This window comes from Phycodurus eques, chromosome 6, assembly GCF_024500275.1.
Source record: "Phycodurus eques isolate BA_2022a chromosome 6, UOR_Pequ_1.1, whole genome shotgun sequence".
Taxonomy (NCBI): Eukaryota; Metazoa; Chordata; class Actinopteri; order Syngnathiformes; family Syngnathidae; genus Phycodurus; species Phycodurus eques.
Genome location: NC_084530.1, coordinates 12,077,148 through 12,100,863, shown reverse-complemented (window position 1 = coordinate 12,100,863; position 23,716 = coordinate 12,077,148). Strand labels below are relative to the sequence as shown.

Sequence of the window (23,716 nt, the reverse complement as noted above, 5' to 3'; positions counted from 1 at the left end):
TAACATCATGACAGATCTGTGGGTTTGTTTTCACTGAAGCCAGGATAGTTGTATCGTACTACACGCAGTACCCAGCAAACACCTTTGGGTTAATGATGAACTACAGCAGACACTTTTACTTTTATTTCACAAAAGTTCACTTCCTATAGGTGTAATGGCCTAAGACTCAGGGGTGGGCAAACGTTTTTGGCTCAGTATATAACATACATATAAAAAATAAACAAACAAACAAAAAAGGCATTGTAGTGTTAATACCTAGATTTACTTTTAATGGGAACAGTGTTGTTTTGTTGATCACCTTTTTTTTTTTTTTGCCAGTGCATCAAAGTCTGGTGTTAGTTTTGTTGTGGCAATTCTCAGAACACATCTGAGGTGTTCATCACTCAGCTGGGATCTGTAGGATGTTTTGTTGGAGTTCATCACACTAAAAGTCTGTTCACACACCTAAACACCACCAGCATCCTCTGTGCAATCTTCCAGATTTTTGGAAATTTGTCTGCACTTAGTGACGCATAAAACCCCTCCAGTTTGAGAGTAGAACTTCTCTTTTAAGACAGTATGACATTGGAGATCAATCAGTTCCATCTGCAGCTCCCGTGGTGCTGTTTCAGGGTCTTGTGTGAGTGAATCTTTGATGGCAGTTGGTCAAATAAAGATGTTTTGCTTTATTCTAACCGCTGATCCATAACCATCAGCTCCTCTGTTGATTGGCTGTTAGCATAATCAGGATGCTTGGTAGAAAAGTGACAGCTGACGTTATATTCCTCTAAAACCGCAATGGTTTCTTAACAAATTGGACATACAGCCTTTGACCGGACTTCAGGTGAAAAATTATTTAGCAGTCCATTCTATATTAAACACTCGGCACTCACTGTCGACTTTTCTTTTCTTTGGCCTACTGATGGTTGAAGAAGGGTTCAGAGCGGAAGCAGAGTAAAAACAGAGCAGCCAAAGTCAAGTCAATGTATCACTGTACCTACTGCGCAACCTGGTGGAACCACTGGGCATTACAGGACAAGGTCAAATGAATGCAGTCATGATTTTGATATGATTTGGGCGATCCTGTACCAATTTTTGGCGGGCCGGATGTGGCCCGCGGGCCATAGTGTGCCCATTAGACTCTAAATGAATAAAGTGTCCAAATAGTGTTTATCTGACTTTATACAATATTATTATCAGTTGTCATTCTCGCCAAGTCTATATAATAATTTAGTCCATATGCAGATGGCATAATAGCCTGTTGTCCCATTACGCTCACCTAAATAGCGTACAGCTCATGGTCCGTCTACAAGCCTTTCTTTTTAGATCAAATTATTCCCAGCATTATAATAAACACGAAAATGTCTTTATTAGCCAGTATTTCAAATTATTAAGAGCTTGGGGAAAAATTTTAAAAAAGGAAATAAAATATTAATATACGCAGACAAGCTTAAATAGAAGTATGCAAACAGTCAGATGAAAAACTGAAAGAAAAATAAAAAAACATGTTCAAGCTTAAGCCAGTGAAACAAACTCCTGCACAAACCTGCACACACTTTAGCAGTATTTCAAAATTCATTGCAAAAAGGGTCGGCAATTTCAACAGTTTGAAACGCAAGGATTTAACATGACTGGCATGTCATTTCACTTACTTGGACACTTCATCTTTCACATACAAGAACCATCCTTGACGCTAACCACGTTCACGTCATCGCAGATGAAGGATGCCATCTTGTACTCGTAACATCACCTCAACTCAATCAGCAGTCTTCCATTGTAGATACATTGTAAAAAAGCAGCAAGAGCACGACTACAAAAGCACATTATCTCCTTCACTTGACAGCGGCATACATTAGCGTTCATCCTTCATGTCGTACTAGTCTGCTCATGTTCACACGCAAAATTAAACAAAACAATCCTGCAAAGCAGAATACGGTCAATTCAATACTTAAGTTGATTGAAAGTAACACTAAAACAAAACAATAAACACTAAAATCAGATGTCAATGTTTGTAAAGACGGTGGTCCGATGCACTTGCACGACTTGCAGACCGTTCACAAATCAACGCAGGTTGCAGTGAGCAGCTCGCTTCGATTTGCCGAGTCCCATTGAGACCACATCTACTTGTGCAAAAGCTCCAAACACGCTTTGTGAGAGGCTGGAGCTTGCTGAGGTGGAGCAGGTCCGAAGTCCTGATGTTTGAATGCAGCCGAGGCACTGACGAAAGACATCTAAGCACAGCTCGGAGGAGTCCGGGTGGCTCGCATGCCGAGCCAAACGAAGCTGCTGTGAGTTAGGAATCTCCTTCGACAGCCGTTTGTCACTTAGCGTGGCGGACACGGGGTGGCACAACAGGACTGGAGGAGGAGCCCGCCTGTCTCCCGTGGCTCCTCCAGCGTTGATGCAGGACGAAGTTGTAGTTGGAGGTGGTGCACATGGCGTAATACACGTTGGCGTTGTCGGGGAAGTGGAGCTCTGAAAAACAAATGATGTCATGTTCACCTTGCCCTTACATGTCTCCGGCCTACACTGTTAAGCGGTACCCTGACTTACAAGTTTAAATTGGTCCTTTGACCGAGTTTTTATCTCCAATTATGGGATTGTGCGCGGAAGCACTTGCACCCCCCACCCCACACACAAAGACAACAACCGAGTGACGTGCGTGATTTGGAAAACTCCTAAATTGGCGCACTCGTCAACGTACCACTGTATCTGTGCTGAAATGATTATGAACTTATAATATTGTATGAACTTGTACCATTTCCATTGTTGAGCATCTGGCAGAGGATAAAGTCCTGACAGCTGAAGGTCTCCTCCAGGTTGTGTTTGTCCAGAGCCTTCTGAATGACCTGAGGTGTGTGATCCTGACTGGTCAGCTGAGGGACAAAATCACAGTAATGATGAAGAAGACCCACTGTGCTACATTCAAGATGCATCAAGTATCAATTCATTGTAGGTTTCTAAGTAAATCCCTGATGTTTCTACTTATAACCATACAGAATTTTACTGCTCAAGCTACATCATAGTTGTTATTCATACCTATTCTATATTATATACGCACACTGCTCACACAAAGTGGAGGTGAAATTTTAGGATGAACCTAAAATGCACCTTAACCTTTACAGGTGAACTTAAATTGACCTCGTGCAGTCTTTGGAATGCACAAGTCCTGCTGTTGAATGTTTCAGTACTTTTTGCTAGAGAACTTGCTGTTCTCTAGCAAGGAGCTCAACGGCAAAATTCACAGCAGGTCTTTGATCCGGGAAAATAGTGACACTGACGACACGCTGTGACACTTTAGCCAGTGGTTCTTGTTCTTAACCAAGGTTAAGCAAGTTGTGCAAAAGGTAGTGAAACATTGAACTGCATTCCAAAGTTAACACAAGATCAAATTTAGTTCACCTGTAAAGGTTAAGGTGCATTTGAGGTTCATTCTAAAAAAAACTCACTCGAATGTGTGTTTTATTTTTTAAGAATTTTATTTTTAAATTTACAATACAGTACACAGCACAGTGCACAGGCAAGGGAAAGTCATGGCAGTGTTGTATTCATCTGTTCTTTCGCTAGTAGGCTGGTTTATGGAGGATGACGAACAGAAGGGTTGAGCCATTAAAATTTCAAATGGTAAAAATAAATTGCATTCAATCTGCACCTATATCCAGACCCTCACCGAGAGAGAACGGGCTCTTCCTTGGCCCATGCACCACATGCTACAAAGAGTTTTTGCACAATTCTGCTAACAGCTTATGTCCTACTTCTTTGTTTTACTATGTCTAAATGACTGAAAAAGGTCACTAAAACAAGAACTTGTGGTTGCCCAATACTGTATAGAAGGAGACAATTTTGAACATGCTGTCCCTCACCAAAATGCTTTTATAGACGTTGCCGTTGTTTACACACTCCAAGCTGACTCTGATGATACACGAGTCGGCAAGCTGTTTGTTGTAAACGGGAAGCACAGACTGCGTGGAGACGCAGCAGGGGGACGAGGAGGAGTCCGACCTCAGCGCCAAAGAGGAGCAGCTCAGGTCGGGATGGGAGGAGCTGCAGGAGGAGCTGGAGAGGATGGGAGAAGAGGAGGACGAAGAAGACATGGAGGCGTAGTCCTCCGTGATGTTGTGCATTGAGCTGGACAGTGACTGGAGATGGAGGAAATTGAACAAAAACATTTTTTTAAGGGGAAGTAGTCAGATCTTCATTAGTAAAAGGGGACATGCATTACTCACAAAAGGTTAGAGATATTCAGCTTTTGGGTGAACTTTCAGGATGAATCTAAATTGCACTGTAATCTTTACAAGTGATCTTAATTAGACCGGTAAACATTTGAATGTCTGTGTCCAACTGTTCATAGTTTCAGCACGTTTAGCATAACTTGCTATTCTCCGGAAAGGAGCTGAATGGCAAAATTCAGGACAGGTGTGTTATTCATGAATAGACCCATACAATTCCTGGTTCAATGAGAAGCGGTAGAAGAAGAGTCTTTTTCAACATGACGTTCACATGTTGACGAGGACGTCCTTGGAAATGTATTGGTCGATTCATGAATCAAACACCTGTTGGGAGTTTTGCCGTTTGACTTCATGTTAGAGAACAGCAAGTAGCGCAAAAAGCACAGCAATGCCAAAAAGTTGTACAGGTTTAAAAATTTAGAGCAGTCAAATTAAGTTGACCTGTAAAGGTTATAGTGCATTTTAGGTTCATTATGAATTTTCATCCAAAAGCCCAATATAATACAGTATCCCCAACTTTTCATGATTAGAGCTTTATGGAAAAATGAACATTTTATTTGTATACAAATAGTTGCCAGGTCTCTGTGGAGCCTGCCCAACCATCTAGTGTGAAATCAAACAAACAAGTACTAAATATCTATTTCTGAAAAAGGGTTTCAATTGTATTTGATTAAATATAGTATTTTTAAAAATATGTCTCCTTCAAATTAGTAGCAATTGTTGGTGGCTTCATTTCTTTTTTCTTTTCGAAATGTATACACAGCAACAATTTCAAGTGCTCCTACCTTGAGTTTGAGTCTGTGTGGGGATGAATGAGGGATGCTGAGGTCGTCCATGTCTGAACTGCTGGAGCTTGAAGACGACACACTCATCTGGTCGGTGTGAGTCTTCCGCAGAGAACGGTCACTGGTTGCTTGTGACCTGGTAATACATGTTTTCTCTTGGAAGAATGATAAAGGTATACACTGACCAACCGCAGCGTCATGATCACATCTTATAACATCCAATTCAAGAGTTGTAATCACAAGTTCTGCCTTTACAGTTACAATACAACTCAGTTTTGATTGACACTGAGTGAGTTCACACAATGATGTCAAACTGCTCCGTATGAAACTGAGAAGTCTTTCTAATAAGCTGGTGTGCTGACAAGTGCAAAAAGACAAAAGACAAAGCGAATCTCAATGTGGTATGTGGTCTCCCTCTTGTGACTAAAAAAAAAAAAGAAAAACACCACTTAGTTAAATGTTCAAACCAGAACATTTTTTATTTTTTAATTTTTTAAAAAAATAAAGTACAGTACATATCAGTTGGATTTTATTTTTCAGTACAACACATTTGATTAATCTTTTAGAGGTATTTGTTGTCCACACTTATTTAGGAACAATTTTAAGGTAACTTATGTACTTTTGTGTTAATACAATAACAGCTTGGAGGAAAAACTCAGTGTGAAAAATTACATCAGATAGCAAGTGTAATGTGATGTGAAGTTGCAGCACGTAATTTGAGATTAAGCACTATACTTACGAGATGAGCTTCTTAGTTAGCAATCGATTGCTCCGAAAATTGGGAGAAGTGGGACATGGATCGACGGGAGGTTCCAGCTCACGAGACAGTTCATAACTTCAGGCCAGAAGAAAAAGATGATTAATCAGCATGACTGTGTCCCTTGTTTGTCTCCGCATTGTACTGACAGCATGGCAAAGTGCTCTAACCTCTCCTGATCAGTGAGAACGAGCTTGTGCGCCTGCAGCCAGTCTGTGATGCGACAGTTCACAGGAAGTTGATAGTGAGAACAGGAAGCCTGTAGTTGACGAATCTGATCGAGAATCTCAAACTCCTAAAGCAAATATTGAAGACAGCAAATATTATTATTTGGGGAAAATACTGAAGTCAGCAGGCAGTTGACAAAAAGAGTTTAAAGTGAGGCACCACTAGAGGGCGACACCTACCCGTCTGCGCTTCTCAAAGTTGATGAGTCCACCCTTTCGACAGGAGAGAACAGCAAGTATTTAAATACTGCAGTTAAGTGGCATAAAAAAAAACATCTATTCTAAACAGGTGGTCTTCCGTGTGTGATTTCTACTCACCTCCACAGAGTCAGGGAGAGCCGTGTCCAGCATCATAAGGACAGTCAGGTAGGAGCCCAGGTAAGGTACGATACCACTTTTATGCTTCTAAAGACAACAAGGCAATGTTTAGTTGCTCAGAAGTGAAGAAAATCGCTGCGGTAGATATGATGTTATGAACATTTACACAAAGTCCCATAAAATGACCTTATAGGACAAGTTTTGTGTACTTTAAGCAGCTGAGATGTGTCAGAGACATTCCAGAACGGATGTCACAAAAGATAAACAGTGGAACCTCCATAAAACAGACTAATCATCGTCCGATTCAGCCGATTTTCTGTTACATTGAAGCACTTTTTTTTAGGCCATATGGACCCATATTACTGTACAGTACAAAATAATTTTTTGTAAGGTTTTTTTTTCGTGGCCCAAGACACCCAGTAGAGTACAAAAGGTATTGTAAATAAATGTGTAAAAAAGCTTGAAAATGTAAAGTTTCACATATATACCTGACCACTGCTAAACTTACCACACTGGTGTGCATGGTCTTGATGACTTTGTTGACATACAGTACTCATCATAGGCAGGTCACTTTCATGAGCTGTGAGGAATTAGTGTGCTTCCTAGTTCTAAATCTGTTGCTATAGGCAAATGGCTTGACCCAAAAAACGGTTACTGTACCAAAAATAGGATGTTCCAGACCCCAAAGACTTGTATTTTGTATTCCTCAGAGTTAACACCACAGCCATGCCGCTCTCGCTCTCTCTGCCTATGCATACCTCTATGCACAATAGACAATAGATTTAACCATCATCACAATGTCAATGCCCCACATTCAACATGGCTGCCATGTAGGCACAGAGAAGCACATCTTTTGGAATTCAATTTAGTCATATTGTACATCTGTGACCTGGAAACACGTCCGTCCTATTCTCCGCCTGCATTGTGCCACAGCACCAGTAAACAAAAGCGGCCAATTTTGGAAATAACAGAATTTGTCAACGGCATTTTAAGTGAGCAACTATTTTTGGACGCATTCTTCATTACCGACTGTCCGTTTTATTCGATATACGTTATTTTGGGGTCATTTTATCGAGGTTCCACTGTACTTCCAATCCAAACTACAAGTTTTCCCCTACGAAGTAAAACCTCTGGAGTCGAACGCCTTTGCTGGCACTCCAAGAAGGATTCTTTATCTCTGTCATCATGGCCATCTTAGATGGTCGGGTGAGTAGGGAGGTTTGTCCAGCACGGAAATGTTATTCTCAGCTCGGAACTGTCGCATGCTCTGGCCATTGTAAACTGGTGCGTTGTCAAAGTGAAGCTGCCACGAGTTGAGGCAGTGACAACTCTTGCCTCTTCTCACGCAATGAAGGAAGCAAATGCCACAGGATCTATTTGCGGATGTGCTGATTGATCGTCTTGTCCACATTAACAGGCAAAACCCGTAATTTGGGTCTGAAACATGTCGTTTGGGACACCAGTCCTGGAACCGTTCTGACACACCTCATACATACGGTGCATTTCAATAAATATTAATATTGTACCAAGGTTCATTTGTTTTCATTGTTCTAAATTAAACTGATATAAGATTCATTAAATATTTTAATATAAAATAGTTTTAGAGGGCCAATTTTTACCTCATTTCTATATTAACAATAATTTTGATAGATTTTTTTTTTTTTTACGTAAGAGATACTTTTTGGGGCTTCATTAGCTGTAAACTACAATCATCCAAATTACAAAAAATAAAATCAGGAAATATTTAGCTGAATGCTGTAGTATCTATATATGAGGTTCAGTTTTTGAATTGAAATACTGAAATAAATTAAAGGTCCCGTATTTTGGCTATTTAGACCTCTATTGTGCGACTCTCTAACAGGTCCAGAAAAGGCCCCTCTGACAGCTACTTGTGTTTCACCCAGTTTTGTATCCACTTTCGCCATCTTTGGCTAAGACCATCCCCTACCCCCTGTCCTCTGATTGGTTGCCTCCATGTAGAAGACCCTCTTGTTAGAGCACTATGTTGATAGCGCTGGCTCGGGGGCAGAGAGGGAAGGCGCAGATCTTCTTGACGTAGATAAGCTTGAGAAATTCCAATGACCTGATTTCAGGCCTCTTGGCAGAAAAACGTCTGGAACTCAGGAATGCCTGGACGATTTTAATTCATATTTCACGTTTACTGAGGCATCGTACAGACACTATTGCATCCCAAATACTAGAACAATTTCGTTTAGCAAAATAGATCCCCTTTTAAGTTTTCCATGATCTCCAAATTTACTGAATTGTATCTGTATTTCATGAAGGAATTATAAATAGTCAAATAATTCATCCATCCATGCATTTTCTGTACAGCTTTTCCTCAGTAGGGTCACGGGCATGCTGGCGCCTATGTCTACTCTGGGCGAGAGTTGGGGAACACTCTGAACTTGTCACCAGCCAATCGTGTAAACAAACAACCATTCTTACTTGTGCGTAATTTAGAGTGTTCAATCAATCTCCTCGTGCCTACCATGCATGTTTTTCGGGATGTGGGAGGAAACCGGACTGCCCGGAGAAAACCCACGCAGGCACGGGGAGAACATGCAAACTCCACACAGGCGGGGGGATTGAACCCCGCTCCTCAGAACTGTGAGGCTGACGCTCCAACCAGTCGTCCACCGTGCCCTTTCTAAAATACCCAGTCAAATAATCACCCTTTGATTTCAGTGACACATTGATTCATTCTGTTTGATGAAAAATCAAGTAAATGATTGGTGTATTTGTGTTTGGAACAGAGAGGGTGCAACCTCGAGCTGCAAATGACCTCTTGCCGACTCCCACCCTGTAGAAAAATACAGGTCAGCTTTGACTGAATACCGTAATGGCACACATGAGGCCCATGTGACAAAATGCAGGGAGTGGTAGATACAACACAACAGAAATATTACATAACTGTTCTTTCCCTGCTTGTGCACCTGCTGACAGGGTGGTGCTGGGTGTGAAAGGGTGAGTCAGGAAAGGAACTCGCACGCAAGGTTTTCAGTCTTGCTATTTCTATGGGTTGCTGATAAACACAATCTCCCTCAATACATAGTTCTTACTCACACGCACAAACGCTGAGAATAATACAGGCTGTGAAATAGATGAAACTGGAGCTTAGATATTGATCAAGTGATGTAAAATAAAGATCAAACAAAAAAGCCATTGTGTTGACAAGAGGATCACCTGGCAAAGGCCCGGTGTACACAGTTACTGTCCACACACTGATTAGGCACACAATGACAAAAGTACACCACTAACCAATTATTATTATTATTATGTATTTATTTATTTATTTAAATGGGTGACTTACTAGTTTAATGGTAATTTGTGTTTTACATGATTTTTGTTCTTCTGTTTGTGAAATAATGAAAATATGATAACACTTTTTAAAAAAAAATATATTATAAAATATCTAAAGTTTGTCTTGTTTGTCTTACATATATATTTTTATAGTTTAAGTCTGTTTTGATTGTCTTCTTGCACAACATCGTGCATCACCAACACAATTTAAGCCAATTTTCACACACACGAAACAAAAAAAAAAAGAAAAAGTTTCCATTCTGGTTGTAGTAGTATCAAAGTAGCAGTATTATTGATAGTAGTATCAAAGTACACAATGTTACTTGCCTCTGTCAGGATCTCTCGATTGGCCAGCACACAGTTCTCATCAGGAAATGTCTCGCACAGATGCTTAAAGGTAGCCATGCTTTCACTGAAAACGGGACATAAAGATGTTGTTGGCTCCTTTCCTGAAGTCAACTTGACTGAGGCAGTAAAATGCAAGCATAAAAAGCCAAAATATCATATTCTGACTTACACCAAGATGGTTATAGCTTTCATCTATGGGGAGAGATGTCTCAAAATTATTTGGACTATATCCACGATTACCACGTGTTTTTTTTAATGTGTGTGAATTTGGTTTGGTTATTTGCATGCAGGATCAGAAGCTGTCGTGTCAAACCAAGTTTAATTTGGACCTGATCCAGATTGCAATTGAAATTGCCATTTAACATGTTCAACCTTTGTAAATGTATTGATTAGTATTTTCCTATAGAGTGGTTGAAGCGTTTTGCAGGTTGCTCACTTGCTCACAGCCATCCAGGTCTTCTTGAGGCGATACACAGCGTTGGACTGCAGGGCGGACAGGATGGCCCATAAGGAAGACAAATTCTTCAGCTGCCTGCACGCCTGCAAGAAGCCAGCATGAGAAAATGGTTGGAGCGCGGTTCTGTCTCTTCATGTCATCAAAGCGTGCTTCTATTCCACACACTGACCTGTGCCACATTGATCCACCTCTCAATGATGCCTGCTCTGCAGGAAGGACCGGTTTGAGAGGAGTGAGGTGGGCATTGAGCGCTCGAAGGGTAGAGGAAGCTCAAGGAGGAGCTGGGTGATGAGATGGGAGACGAGGTGGAGGGGCTCGGAGAAGACGGGCAAAGCAGCGAAGTGATGACGAGGTTGGTGACTGCATTGAACTGGGAAATGGTGGCACGGACGGTGGGTGCCAGATTGTGATTTTCCTTCTTGTCTCTTTGTGACCACACACAGCCCAGGCAGTGGAATGGCAACACTTGGACAAAAAGTTCCTAGAAAAGAAACATTAATAACAAAGACTGAAATTTCCATTCATAGTACTTGTCAAGAAAGCGAAACCAGTGGTGAGAAAACCCACCATGTCCAATCTGGTAAGCTGCTCTGCTACATCTGTGACAGCGAAGTTCACAAACACGTCTGTATCTTCCTCCTTGCAGAGCAGTCCCCTGTCATCCACTGACATCAACTGGCTGCGATCTGTCAAACAAATGTAAGCGTGAATCACATAAACACACGCTGGATAGGCCACGTGTCGTGAAGATGTCAAGTATCAAAAGGCAACGGAAGACAGTAATTATTTCATTGCCGTGCCAACAGGACATCATAGATACATGCTCATCAAAAATTAGGTACTCCTGCACAGTCTAATGTGATCCAATAAAAGATATGTGACAGACATTCTGCCTTTAAAAAGGTTCTTGGAATAAAGCCCAGAATACAGCAGACCCTCTGCATGCACAGTACGTACACCACATTTATTCAAGAATGTTAGAAAACAAGGCTGTTTTTGTTGTGATGGTCAAGATACTGACTTGATTATATCTCTCCTGCAAAGTGTGCATAAAATGTGACCAACAAAGAGACATTAGTCCCAGAACTCATTATGTTTAACCCATATATACACCATCAATCATCCATTTTCTTTACCGCTTCTCCTCACTAGGGTCACGGGCGTGCTGGAGCCGATACCAGCTTTCTTCGGGCGAGAGGCGGGGTACACCCTGAACTTTTCGCCAGACAATCCCAGGGCACATAGAAACAAACAAGCATTTGCACTCACATTCACACCTACGGGCAATTTAGAGCCTTCAATTAACCTACCATGCTTGTGTTTGGGATCTGGGAGGAAACCGGAGTACCCGAAGAAAACCCACGCAGGCACGGGGAGAACATGTAAACTCCACACAGGCGACGCGGGGATTTAAACCCCAGTCCTCAGAACTGTGAGGCAGATGTGCGAACCAGTCGTCCACCGTGCCGCCTCCATATATACACCTAGTATTTAAAATATGGTTTCGTATAAGACCAAGATGGTATGGGCACATTATGCAAATTAACATGTCTCGCGTTCTCGTTCAACTATGCCCCCAGAATGATACTGCAGTTGTGCAACCATAGTAACAACCATTTAATTGAATACCTCTCTGGCAGTGACAATCAAAAGAACTCCATCCATCCATTTTCTGAGCCGTTTCTCCTCACTAGGGTCACGGGCGTGCTGGAGCCTATCCCAGCTATCATCGGGCTGGAGGCGGGGTACACCCTGAAGTGGTTGCCAGCCAATCGCAGGGCCCATATAAACAAACAACCATTCGCACTCTCATTCGCACCTACGGGCAATTTAGAGTTGTCAATTAACCTACCATGCATGTCTTTGGGATGTGGGAGGAAACCGGAGTGCCCGGAGAAAACACACGCATGCACGGGGAGAACATGCAAACTCCACACAGGCGGGGCCGGGGATTGAACCCCGGTCCTCGGAACTGTGAGGCAGACGCGCTAACCAATCATCCACCGTGCCTCAAAAGAAATCATTATTACATTATGGGACTTCATTAGATAGTGATTGTAGTTTGTGTGTTGACTGCTACGGTTGTGAGTGATAACAGTTGGTTATAGCCAGTTAGCGAAGCTTCCTTTACCTCGTTCCTGGTGCGACTTCAGCAAACTCTCTGCAGTCTGAGCCAAGCGCCTAAAACAGAGGCGCCGGCGCAAGTTGGCACATAAGAGCCGGAGAGCCTGATATTGAGGGGGCTCGTGGAAGTCTGCACTGTATTCCCCCAACCACAGCTTGATTACTGGGAGCAATGCACTAAAGACGAAATGAGCAAAATAGAAATTCTTGTCAAGTCTTTTTTTCTATATTATGGTTTGATTCTTGAAATGTCCAATTCTAGTGGACTGATGGCAAATCCAAACGAACAACGTTAATGCGCTCACCTTTGCAAGGAGATGCCGTTTGAGTCGTCGCTGAGAAAAAGGGAAATAGTATTTGTTAGGATTAATGATTTGGATAGAGATATATTTGTGTTATTTTGTCCTCATCTCACATCATTTAACTGTACGATCAATTTAACTGAAATGTTAAACATGCATCTCATTTCCATGTTGCCGCTGCCTTAACGTCTTATCTGTTGACAGCTTGACAGTATCGTCATTCACAAGAGAAGAAAACTGAAGTTGAACTTCAGCACTTCAGTCACAACTTAAGAGGTCGTTGTGCTGACTGAATGTACAACCTATTGTGATGTTCACATGAGTTATGCCGCTGTTGATCTTCGAGAATCGGCTGAATACGTTCTGTGATACGCTGCAACCACTCAGCAGGATGCAGAGTACTACAGGACATTTCCAAAGAGAGACCTTCGTCTTGAGCGTATTATCAATAGTGGGACTGCACCATGTTGTTACTCTTGTCGTTGTCTCAACTTAATGGCATCAGAATACAAAACAATAAATGTGCCAGGCGAAGCAAGAAAATCACTCAAAGAATTTGATTTTTTTTTCATTGAAAAAATGATTCACACAGTATAAAATGTGGATATAATGCTGGTTGTGTTCAATTTAACAACATCCTGAACAAAATCCTGTGAGACAAAGGTGGAAGTTTATGATCCAAGAGTGTCCTCAGACTGACGGAAAGCCTGTTGCCACCAGCAGCACAGGTATGAGGGTGACCGTTTGACAGATAACATTACATCTTCACTTGTATTGGCATGTGACCCCCAACAGATAGCGACATGTAGAAAAAGAAGAGCAATGTTGTCTGGTAAAACTTTACAATTCTAGAAATCATAACATCAAGAGTCGGAACCATGCAGTTTATTGTTGTCTCCTGAGCCTCACTGACGAAGCGCTATGGTGAAGGAAAAACAGAAACATCTTTGTTGACTTCAAAAGAATACACGTCATAGATACATTGCAGCATTTCAATAGAGGTTTCGCTACACATAGTTGGAATGACGCCACGAGGGTGTCCGATAGCCTCTTTGAACGTTGAAGTATGGCTCACCTGGCAGGCAGTGCAACCAGGTGAGGCATACCTGGACTACCAGTCTACGGTCAGGTCATATGTACTACATTACATTATGTAATGTAATACGTAGCTTATCGTTTCAACGCATTAACGTCGACGTTGTTAACAGGTTTTTACACATGTATATCGGTTACGGATGCCTGTAGTTTTATGATGGAGACAGTTCGACCCTTGAAGTGAAAATTACCTATGGGAAAAATTCGTTTGGAATTCGAACAATCGGGAAGTCAAACATTGTTCCAGAACAGACTGCGCTATAGCGTTGAACTATTCTTTAAATTAGGTAACATAAAGCAAACGTTTACAGTTACACTATGTAGCGCACATGTATTGAAGCAATGCAATATTTATTTTGTCTGTTGGATTATGTACTTTACGAAGGGCCAAGCTAATATCGCGGGCCACAATATTAAGTACATCTGCACAAACAAGAGGTACATGCCTTAACAATTCATTTAACAGTCTTTATTATTGCGGTTGTAAATTGCAGTGTTGTTGAACTTGCACTGCTTCATACTAAGTTTACTACTGTTCAATAGATTGGTTATTGTTGTGAAAGACGAGCAAACCATAACTGTATTGGATTTTGTTAATATTGTGCCAGTGAGTGTATATTCAAATTAAATGAATAACAATAATATAAAACTGCCGGAATTGTTATTATTATTATTCATCACAACAATATGGGAAATCTATTTTGAGCTGCACATTTTGCAATGTTCTTTGATAAATAACCACAATGATAATAAGAGTGGTATATTTGATTCCAAACTGAAGACCTTTGAGTAAAACGGTAACGATGGCTGAATATGTAGACGAGCAGACAAGTATCAAACCCACATTTTGGTTTATGTTTGTCCCAGCTCAACAAGTCTCGAGAGCGAGATTCTCACCTTTGAAAAAGCAGCTCAATAAGGTTACTGATAGAGGTAAAGGCTCTGTAGGTGGAGAGGAAGACATGGACGTAGTCAGGCTCTTGATGCTCGGGATCCAGAAGATGGGTGACCAAGTGCTCCAGGGTACCAGCTTTAAGCCTGCGCAGCTTTACTGTGCGGTAGTGGACGTGGCTGTCTGCCGCCATGGCCATTTCTGCGCTTGGCACGACGGGCTCTCGGCGCAGCGTGATGCCAAACACAGCGCCGTTCTCCTCTTCCTCCCCCCATTCCTGCACTGGGTCCTGTAGCGGTAAATATTATGTTCATGTTAGTGTACACAACACACACTAGGGTTAGGCGGAATTGCCTTCAAACAAAATCTTTTTTTGAATCCAAAAAGCAAATGCAAAAAGCAAATTGATTTCTCTTGATACCAAACTACTGTAATGTTGAAACAGTTTTCTTTCCCTCAGCATTAACTTGCGTCAACGTCCAAAGAATAGGTGTTGTATAATAAATGTTTTTTATTTACAATTTATGTAAAAGTAGATGCCTGTATGCACTTTTTGAAATACGGTCGCTGAAAGTTTTTTCCCCTCAAACATCTTTTTTTTAAAAATGCTTTTCCCCCAAAAAAATTACTTTAAAAATGGTTTATATTGAGAAAAAAAAAACACTAGGGATAAACTGAAATTAAGCGATAAAATTAAACAATTAATCAACAAGGCTAATATGTGGTTATCTCATCAGCAACCAAACGTGATATTGAATAAAATGGTAAGAACTTCAAGAAAATGTCTTGAATACCTCTGTAACCCCGTACTTGCCTTCTCTGTACCACCCAAGTGAGCTCCAATTTAACATTGTGACAAACTTGCACACATGTGCAGTGCAAAACCCTCATGACAAACTGACTCATTCATTACAACACTCCAATTGAGAGTCATCGCAACCAATTCTTGGGATTTAGCTTGTGACCTAGTCCAATGACTGGGACATTAAGTGCTATTAAATGTTCACCAGTGACACCATTTGTTCAGAAAAGCTTTGTCTGCAGTGACAGTTTGCACAAAAACATTCTAACAGATGTTCGTTCAAATAGGCAATAACAATAGTGCACCTCAAAATTATACATAATATAGACTCCTAGGTTGTCAAATTAACAACATATCAGTTTAAATACTGTAATACTGCAACAACTTCAAATCGGTAGCAAAAATGAACGACAAAGTCTTGGAATAAGCACAATGAAGGTTAAATGTAAAACCGGGGTTATTGTTGCAAAAAGTGACGCTATAATGCCCACAGTGCAGACAAATTGAATCCCTGAGAAAGTCTGTGATAAAAACAGCTCGTCATTGAAACCATTAAACCACATGGATAGAGCACAGCCAGGCAAAAAAAGCATCAATATTCTTAACGACCACTGCAATTCAACAATACAGTAGACAGTAAAATAGTAATAGTTAGTTTGCTTAACCCACCTTTGGTAACTGCCCTTTTCCCTCAGTTACCGTTTTTGCATGGCAGCGCACGTTGAGTAAAGAAGATGTGCATTGCTCCGACAGCTCACAAACTCAAAAGTATATTGAATATTTATCTTCGTTGCATTAGTTTGAAACGCATCACACGTGTCTTCAAAGGAGAAACTGACAAAATCAGACACAAAAGAGACCAGTTTCAAAGAGGGGGGCTGTTTATACTGGAGCCAGATGAAAAGGAAACAAAACTCTTTACTTTTCTGTTGCTAATCAGTTTTACAGATCTGAGCTCACACTGTACATTTGTTGGCAGTAAACACAAATCCAAAGCCCTATTTTTGGCTTTATTGGAAGAAAAGCTATACAGGTACTGTAGTTCTGAGACAAGCCAACACAATAAAATTTGATTTGTATGCTTTATTTGTATCCTTTTACCAACAAGGGCATTAAAACAGGAGTTCAGAACAGAACCATTAAGAAGAATGTATATTAAAAAAACCTGTCTCTCAAAATATTTAAAATGTCAAGTTTTTAAAATGACTAAAAACAGTCATCTGCTATCATGCTGTATTCAGTGCAGGTAAGCCAAAACAACAACGCATTTGTGCTTGCTACTGCTCTCATTTAAGGCAGTTTCAAGTAAAAAAAAAAAAATAATAATTTGGTGCACATTACAGTTTTTGGTTGTTGTTGTTTTTTTGAACACATAATCACTAGCAGCTCCTAGTATGACAGGCACATTCGAGAGTTTTCTGCCAAGTTGGTAGGTCTGTGTGATCATGGATCATTTTTGACAAATTTGTCGCCTGCACGTTAATCTGCTCAAAAAGGAAAAAAACATTCAGGTTTTTACTAAATTGTGGATGTGTAAACATACCCTAAATGCATCCATCTAAATTAAAACCCTGCTACATATTATGAGAAAACTGACAAGCAGACAAGATGAAATGTTAATCAGGCAGGCCACCAGTGTGTCCAAGAATGAGCCTTTTGTTACCTTAATGGGATTTCGGCCATGAATAAACAATAAATCAAGCATCATTCTTTCATGTTTGCCCATGCACTCTTTCTTTCCCACTAAGAAAACAAAAGGGCAGACAGAGACAGAACATACTGCAATTATTACTGATTACTCACTTGAATGGTGAGTCGGTGACAAGCAAACAACAAGAAAATTGCCAAAGTTAGTTGTGCTCCCTCAAGCATGACACTTGCTTACAAGGCTTGCTTGAGCACAAACTCCACCGTACGCTCACTGGAATATGATAGGCCTTTCCTTGAGAAAGTCACCACTGGTGATGTGATGACGTTCTTAGTGAAGCGTTGCACTGAAGTGGAACAACCAGAATTCCTTTACAAAAATCTGACAACATTTATTTACAATTTAAGACAGATTTAGCTTCCCAACATACTGTATACATTACTGTACATCTCTAATAAAATGTGTTTTAGTGTAAAGAACAGGAATATTTTTTACTTGAATTAAATATTCACAATTTGAGTTAGTAGTTTTAGAGATACGCTCTAACAGAATACGGTAGTGTCCCATTGTTTCCAAGCTTGTCAGAAAACCCTAATTTGTCCTGAGGTTAAAAATTTGCCGTCTCTGACCGTCTGTCCCGCATCAGTGATTTCCATTTAGGAGAGGATCCTCCTTACCAGCCGTCATGTCTTCTTTAACCATGCGTTAAGAAAAAGAAAAAAAAGACCCACTTAATACTGCCTCTCTTTTCTATGCAATGGATTCATGCAACTAACTAATATCAACAGGCACGCGCTGTCAACATACAAATGCAGACTCAAACAAATGAAGTGACTTCATCACTGGGCTAGAAAAATGGCCGTCCAACATGGAAGGTCTGCTGCTCACGATTTGTACTCCAAACCAAAAAGGAAGTCACCTCTCTAAACTCACAATAGAATCAGACTTCCCAAGAGCAGGAACCTCTGAGTCCTTGAGGTTGTACCTGTAGCGTCGTTTGGCCTATTTTAGGGGGGCTTCAGCCGAACGTCGACATATTATGTCATATTCATTGGTAATAAATTCAGTGCCAGCATTTTTCAGACTATTTTTCATACATTTTCGTTTCAAACATTCCATGACGGCTTGGAGTTGGTCTGAAATCGCCTGTTTGTCTGAAAGTGATGCTGTGTTACATTTTTAAACATTTCCTTTTAATTTGATTTATGTCATCGATGGTCATGAAATCTGTTAAAGTGACGCATCTGCGTTGTGTTGCACTAGTATGGTTGCTGGGCAACGCTGATCAACAGCTGGCTCACTCGCTTTCTTATTTATGGCCGACCAAACTCGTTCACTCATAAGGTCAGTATTCGGATTAAATTACATATATTGTACAGTATTTAGTTAATAGAGATTAGAGAATACAAAAAAAACACATGCTCCTTCTAAGTAGCCTCTTAGACGTGCGGTGCTCACGCCTCACTAGCGACACCTAATTATCAGATCTCTAGGAGTTTCACTTTTTGAATTGAACTATCAAACTTAATTAAGGTTTTGACACTATTCAAATTTATTGAGATGGCCCTGTAGTAGAAATGTTGAGCAAAGGATTTGACAGTATGAAGCCATTTGTGACGCTGTCTAGGAATCATATGGAACTCAATATGGATATTAAATATGAAACATTTCAGTCAAGGTGCACCTTATTAGACTTAACTTGAAATTTTATTTAGGAGAGTAATGGTTAGAAACTGGAGAGAGCCAAGAGATAAATGTATGCCAAATTAATTTATGGTAATTTTTTAATACTAATACATCCATTTTCAGTACCGCTTAGCCCCACTAGGGTCGCGGGTGTGCTGGACACTTGCCTGAGTTTGAAATGCGGGCGCTCGCGTACATGAAGCTCAGTTTTCTGATGGCGACCTGGTAGCTGCACAGTTTATGGAATTAGTTCCAAAGCCTAACGTCACCGCGACGAGGCAGGAACATTTTGGATTCAAGCCAGATGATTGTGGCCATCCCGCTAACACCAACGAGCTGGTATGTCAAATTTGTATGAAGTCGCAACAAAGACAACACAACTTAAAACCTCAAAGTGACAAAATCCATTTTAAACACAACCATCTCAACCAACGTCTTCAGCTGGGAACAAAAAAAATAACCACACTGCGACATTTCCCGTTTCTCGTCAGCTTGCAATTATGGAACCCTTTGCCCACCAACTTGATTGGCAGTAGTAGTTTATTGCCTGTTTATACCTCTGTGCCAAATGTGTATTTGTTGAAGTGCAATTTTTGCAAATAGAGCCTGAGTCTGTTTTATTTGTATTTTTTATATATTTATTGTTCCACATTATACTGTCAATTAGAATGAAAAGTGAATTGTTCTTAAAGAGGATGTACTTGAATTATTATGCTCTACTATCATTACATCAGCGACATAAAAAACATTGTTACTATTGTTTGTCGTGATAGTTTTGGGGAAAATTAATCATCCTAAAAAAATTGCGTGACAGGCCTAAACACATATACTGGGAGAGAGCAAGAGCAATGGAAAACAAAAAATATTGTAAAAACAGTATAAAACATAGAGTAATAACTGTAATCAAAAGCTGCTATGTAGCGGGACCGCAAAGCAATAACCGTGATATAGCGGAGGATTACTGTATCTGTATTCCGTGAGTTGCAGAGACTCATTGTTGACATGTGCATCCCGGGACTCACACAGTCTCAAGTGTAAAATGATCTATGGTTATTAATTAAATGTTTCAATGTATCTTAAAGAGGATGAATTCAGTCTTGCAGTAATGTCAATCGAAAAAGACGCTTCAGCATCTGAGTGATAGACTGATCTGCCACCCTTAAAAACAGATGGCATTCGTTGATGCTTCCACCCACCAAGTAGCTGGCGATTTCAGCTGTTAATTTAATTTTGATTACATTGTTAACTCTTCGAAGGGAAATTATTCTCTGTAATTTTTAGTTAATTGAAAATAATGGGCTTGGCTGATTTTGTGACAACACAGTGGTCTTTTTGCGTACTGTTTTGCATAAACTTTAACAATTTGTACATATTTTTTTCCTTTTTTGTGGTTAATGATGTAAACATACTTCCTGTTTGTGTACTGTATTAAAAAAGAGACTGAACTAACAATACAAATGTAATGGTGACATTTAACTTTTACCCAGTATGGTATTGTCATAGAATCTGTCCAAAAACGTTAAAAAGCAATTTCTCAGTCTTTCTCAGGTGTTTGTGAAATTTTGTGGTCGCACGCTACATCCCCTCACATCCTGCGCATCTCCTGAGGGCTAAGTCCACCTCCAATCCATAAAAACTAATGATGCCCCTGGCTCGTACAATTTGAAAGTCCATCCATCCATCCATCCATTTTCTGAGCTGCTTATCCTCACTAGGTCGCAGGAGTGCTGGAGCCTATCCCAGCTATCATCGGGCAGGAGGCGGGGTACACCCTGAACTGGTTGCCAGCCAATCGCATGGCCCATACAAACAAACAACCATTCGCACTCACATTCACACCTACGGGCAATTTAGAGTCTTCAAATAACCTAACGTGCATGTTTTTGGGATGTGGGAGGAAACCGCAGTACCCGGAGAAAACCCACGCAGCCCCACTGAAATATTTATGCAAGACCTCCATTTAGCGAGCATCAAAGGAAAACGTGTGCACACTTATTCCAAATGAATATGCAGCCTCATAAAGGAAAATTGTAAAAAGCGAGGGACGATATACTGTACACCTGAGCTCACATTCAAAGCAGTAAGACTCTATCACCATCGTAGCCTACTTTACATATCGTCAAAGAAGAGTGTGCTATTGTGTTTTTCGTTTTGCAGTAAATTTTTGCATTTTACACTATGACTGTTAAGAATGTTAAAATATTACTTAAAAAATGCTTGTACCGTTAAGAAAGTTTTATTATCGCCGCAGTTTGGTATTTATTTCTATTTCCGTTGTTTCCTCCACCGCCCCCAACCAAAGAGGTTCCACATTCCTCTTTTCTTTGAGAAGGTACGAGCACCGTTACATCACAACCATTGATCTCAGTCAGTCTGACTTAACGTTTTAAGATGGCTGACAGAATATGGAGAGAAAGTCAGCAAGTTACTGGTAATACCTATGCAGAATAGTGTGTTTCTGTTTATGTTGGGCTTACCGCACACAGTTCATCAGAATCCAACAACTGGAAGCTCATCAGCCATACCCCAGGCTCCCTGTCCACATGGGCGTCCACCGAGTGACTCGGCCTCAGCCCCAGTAGCTTCTTCATTCGGCCCACCTTCGTATGGAGGCTGCGGGACTCCCCTCCATCACTGCTTCCACTCACCGGAAGAACGGTCCTCATCTCCCACACCATGTCATACACACTAAGGCCCACTCGCCTCGGCAGATCTCGCCCACACCTGCTGCATCATCTATGTCGGAGAGGAAAAAACATGAACAGGGCGGCACCATTTTGCACACTATCCTCTGTGTGAGTGCAACATTTAAGTTAAATTCAGCCAGTTTTCGTGCTTAAATAAATAGGTCACTGGCAGATAAATTTGACTCCAAAAACTATAATTTGCAGTCCTCTCTGGAATAGAGCTGGAACACCGAATTTAGGTCCATAATGTTGTTTTATTAAAATACATTATAATACCCAAATATAATGCAAACTCAGCTCGCGGTCGTAAGCAACTAAGAGGTGACAACAATCTGGTTGACTTTTTGGAGGTGCTACAATCTTCTGGTAAAGTCATGTTAGCATTACTTATCGACTAAAAAAAGACTTTCCCCAAACAAGCCTTATTTCTTTAGTTCTAAACTTATGAGAAGTGTGAACATAATCATGAACCATTAAAATAAACAGAAAAATAATATCAAGCCATTTTTGAAAGAAAGCAAGAGATTTTACAGAAATGTTTTTCAGTCTAATGATTACCGGTGTATAATGTTATGAGATTTGTAAATGTGGGGACATATTGTAAATGCCAACTCAAAGCAGGGGGGGGAAATTTAAGATACAAATTAAACACAACAGCTCCCAATACAGTAAACCAATCATATAACATTAGATTCAGATACATGAGGCTCTACAATATCAAATATTTTGAATAAATGAAAAAAATGAACAATATGTAGCTTTCTTGTAAATGTCTACTGATAACGTAGACTTTAGTTTACAAAAATACACATGACGAATACTAAATGAGATCATTTTACACCAGTGTAAATAGAGTGGCTTCTATTCACCTTACTGTAACCGCGCTCGTCCTTGAATCCTGCGCAGATGAAGACAGCACTGCTGAAGCTTCATTTGTTCAGGAACATTGAGCGGAGAGTGGGACTGTGGGTAGATGATGCTCGCTGTTGGAATGGTTTCCTCCCTGTTTGGCTGAACACTCCTACATAACAATTATCTTCCCATTCACGTCACATTATTTCAGCTCAACGCTTCCCTAATTACAATGACCAATAAGCTCCCCGTCTAACCTCATTCTCCACAAAGCATGTGCGGGCGTATTTTCCCACGTAGAATATCGTTTGCTGACGCTGCTTTGAAATAAATATTTCGTGCAAAGAAGTTGCCAAGCATCATACGATTTCAAATGCAGAAAGCGGATGATGCATGCTTGCTTAAATTGGCCGCCCCGTCAAAACACTCCACGTTTTGGCGCGGGTTCAAACGCTAAACCCGGAAGTGAAGAGAGGGAGCGGGGGCGGGGGCGGGTCCTCCTCCTCCTCCTCCTCTCACTGATTGGTCCATCGAATGAACGTATTGATCAATCATAAAATGCCAAAGGAAAATTTTCTGCATTCTTCTTTTTTTTTTAATTGACTATAATTGTTCAGTATTGGTTGTTGTAACCATATTTGTAATTTGACTCTCAACAAATAAAGTTTAACTTATTCACTGCCACCTCCAGCCGTCAATGGCAGTGTAACTGACCCTGTTTTGATATACAGTATATGCCTCAGGTTCACTATTGATATACAGTACTGTGCTGATAAAATTATATTTAGCGTTGGTTTGTAAAATGTGGGTCAATATTATCCATCCATCCATTTTCTATGCTGTTTGTCCTCGTTAGGGTTGCGGGTGAGTTGAGTGAGTTTCATATAGAAAAACAACCACACCACCCTAAGCCCCATTCCCCATGCTGCCTGAAGATGAATGTATTACTGTAATTTGTAACCATCCATCCATTTTCCATTTCCAAAATATGAGTTAGTTTGAACAATGTGAACCATTTGGCATTACAGTATGCTTAAACTAATACCACACAAACAACTGTATTCGTGTTTTTATTGGACACACCATGTGAACAATCACAGCGCAGGGTGCAAAAAGTATATGAACCGCTCGGCTAATGGCTTCTCCAAGAGCTCATTCGAGTCAGGAGTCAGCCAACCAATCAATGTGATGAGATTGGAGGTGTTGATTCAAGGTTTATAGGACA

General features: G+C 40.6%; 1 protein-coding gene across 1 annotated transcript; it reads right to left on the bottom strand.

Moving 5' to 3' along the window:
• Positions 1-1,323: 1,323 nt before the first annotated feature.
• Positions 1,324-22,653, bottom strand: rgl3a (ral guanine nucleotide dissociation stimulator-like 3a). Its single transcript, XM_061679489.1, has 17 exons — positions 22,509-22,653; positions 21,430-21,688; positions 14,822-15,105; positions 12,833-12,862; positions 12,535-12,704; positions 10,971-11,089; positions 10,573-10,884; positions 10,383-10,486; positions 9,926-10,010; positions 6,296-6,382; positions 6,158-6,190; positions 5,921-6,045; positions 5,733-5,828; positions 4,994-5,129; positions 3,843-4,118; positions 2,738-2,855; positions 1,324-2,454 (listed from the first exon to the last, which is right to left on the bottom strand). The coding sequence occupies exons 2-17, from the start codon at positions 21,628-21,630 to the stop codon at positions 2,300-2,302; spliced, it is 2,331 nt and encodes a 776-aa protein (XP_061535473.1). The 5' UTR covers positions 21,631-21,688; positions 22,509-22,653; the 3' UTR covers positions 1,324-2,299.
• Positions 22,654-23,716: the final 1,063 nt, after the last annotated feature.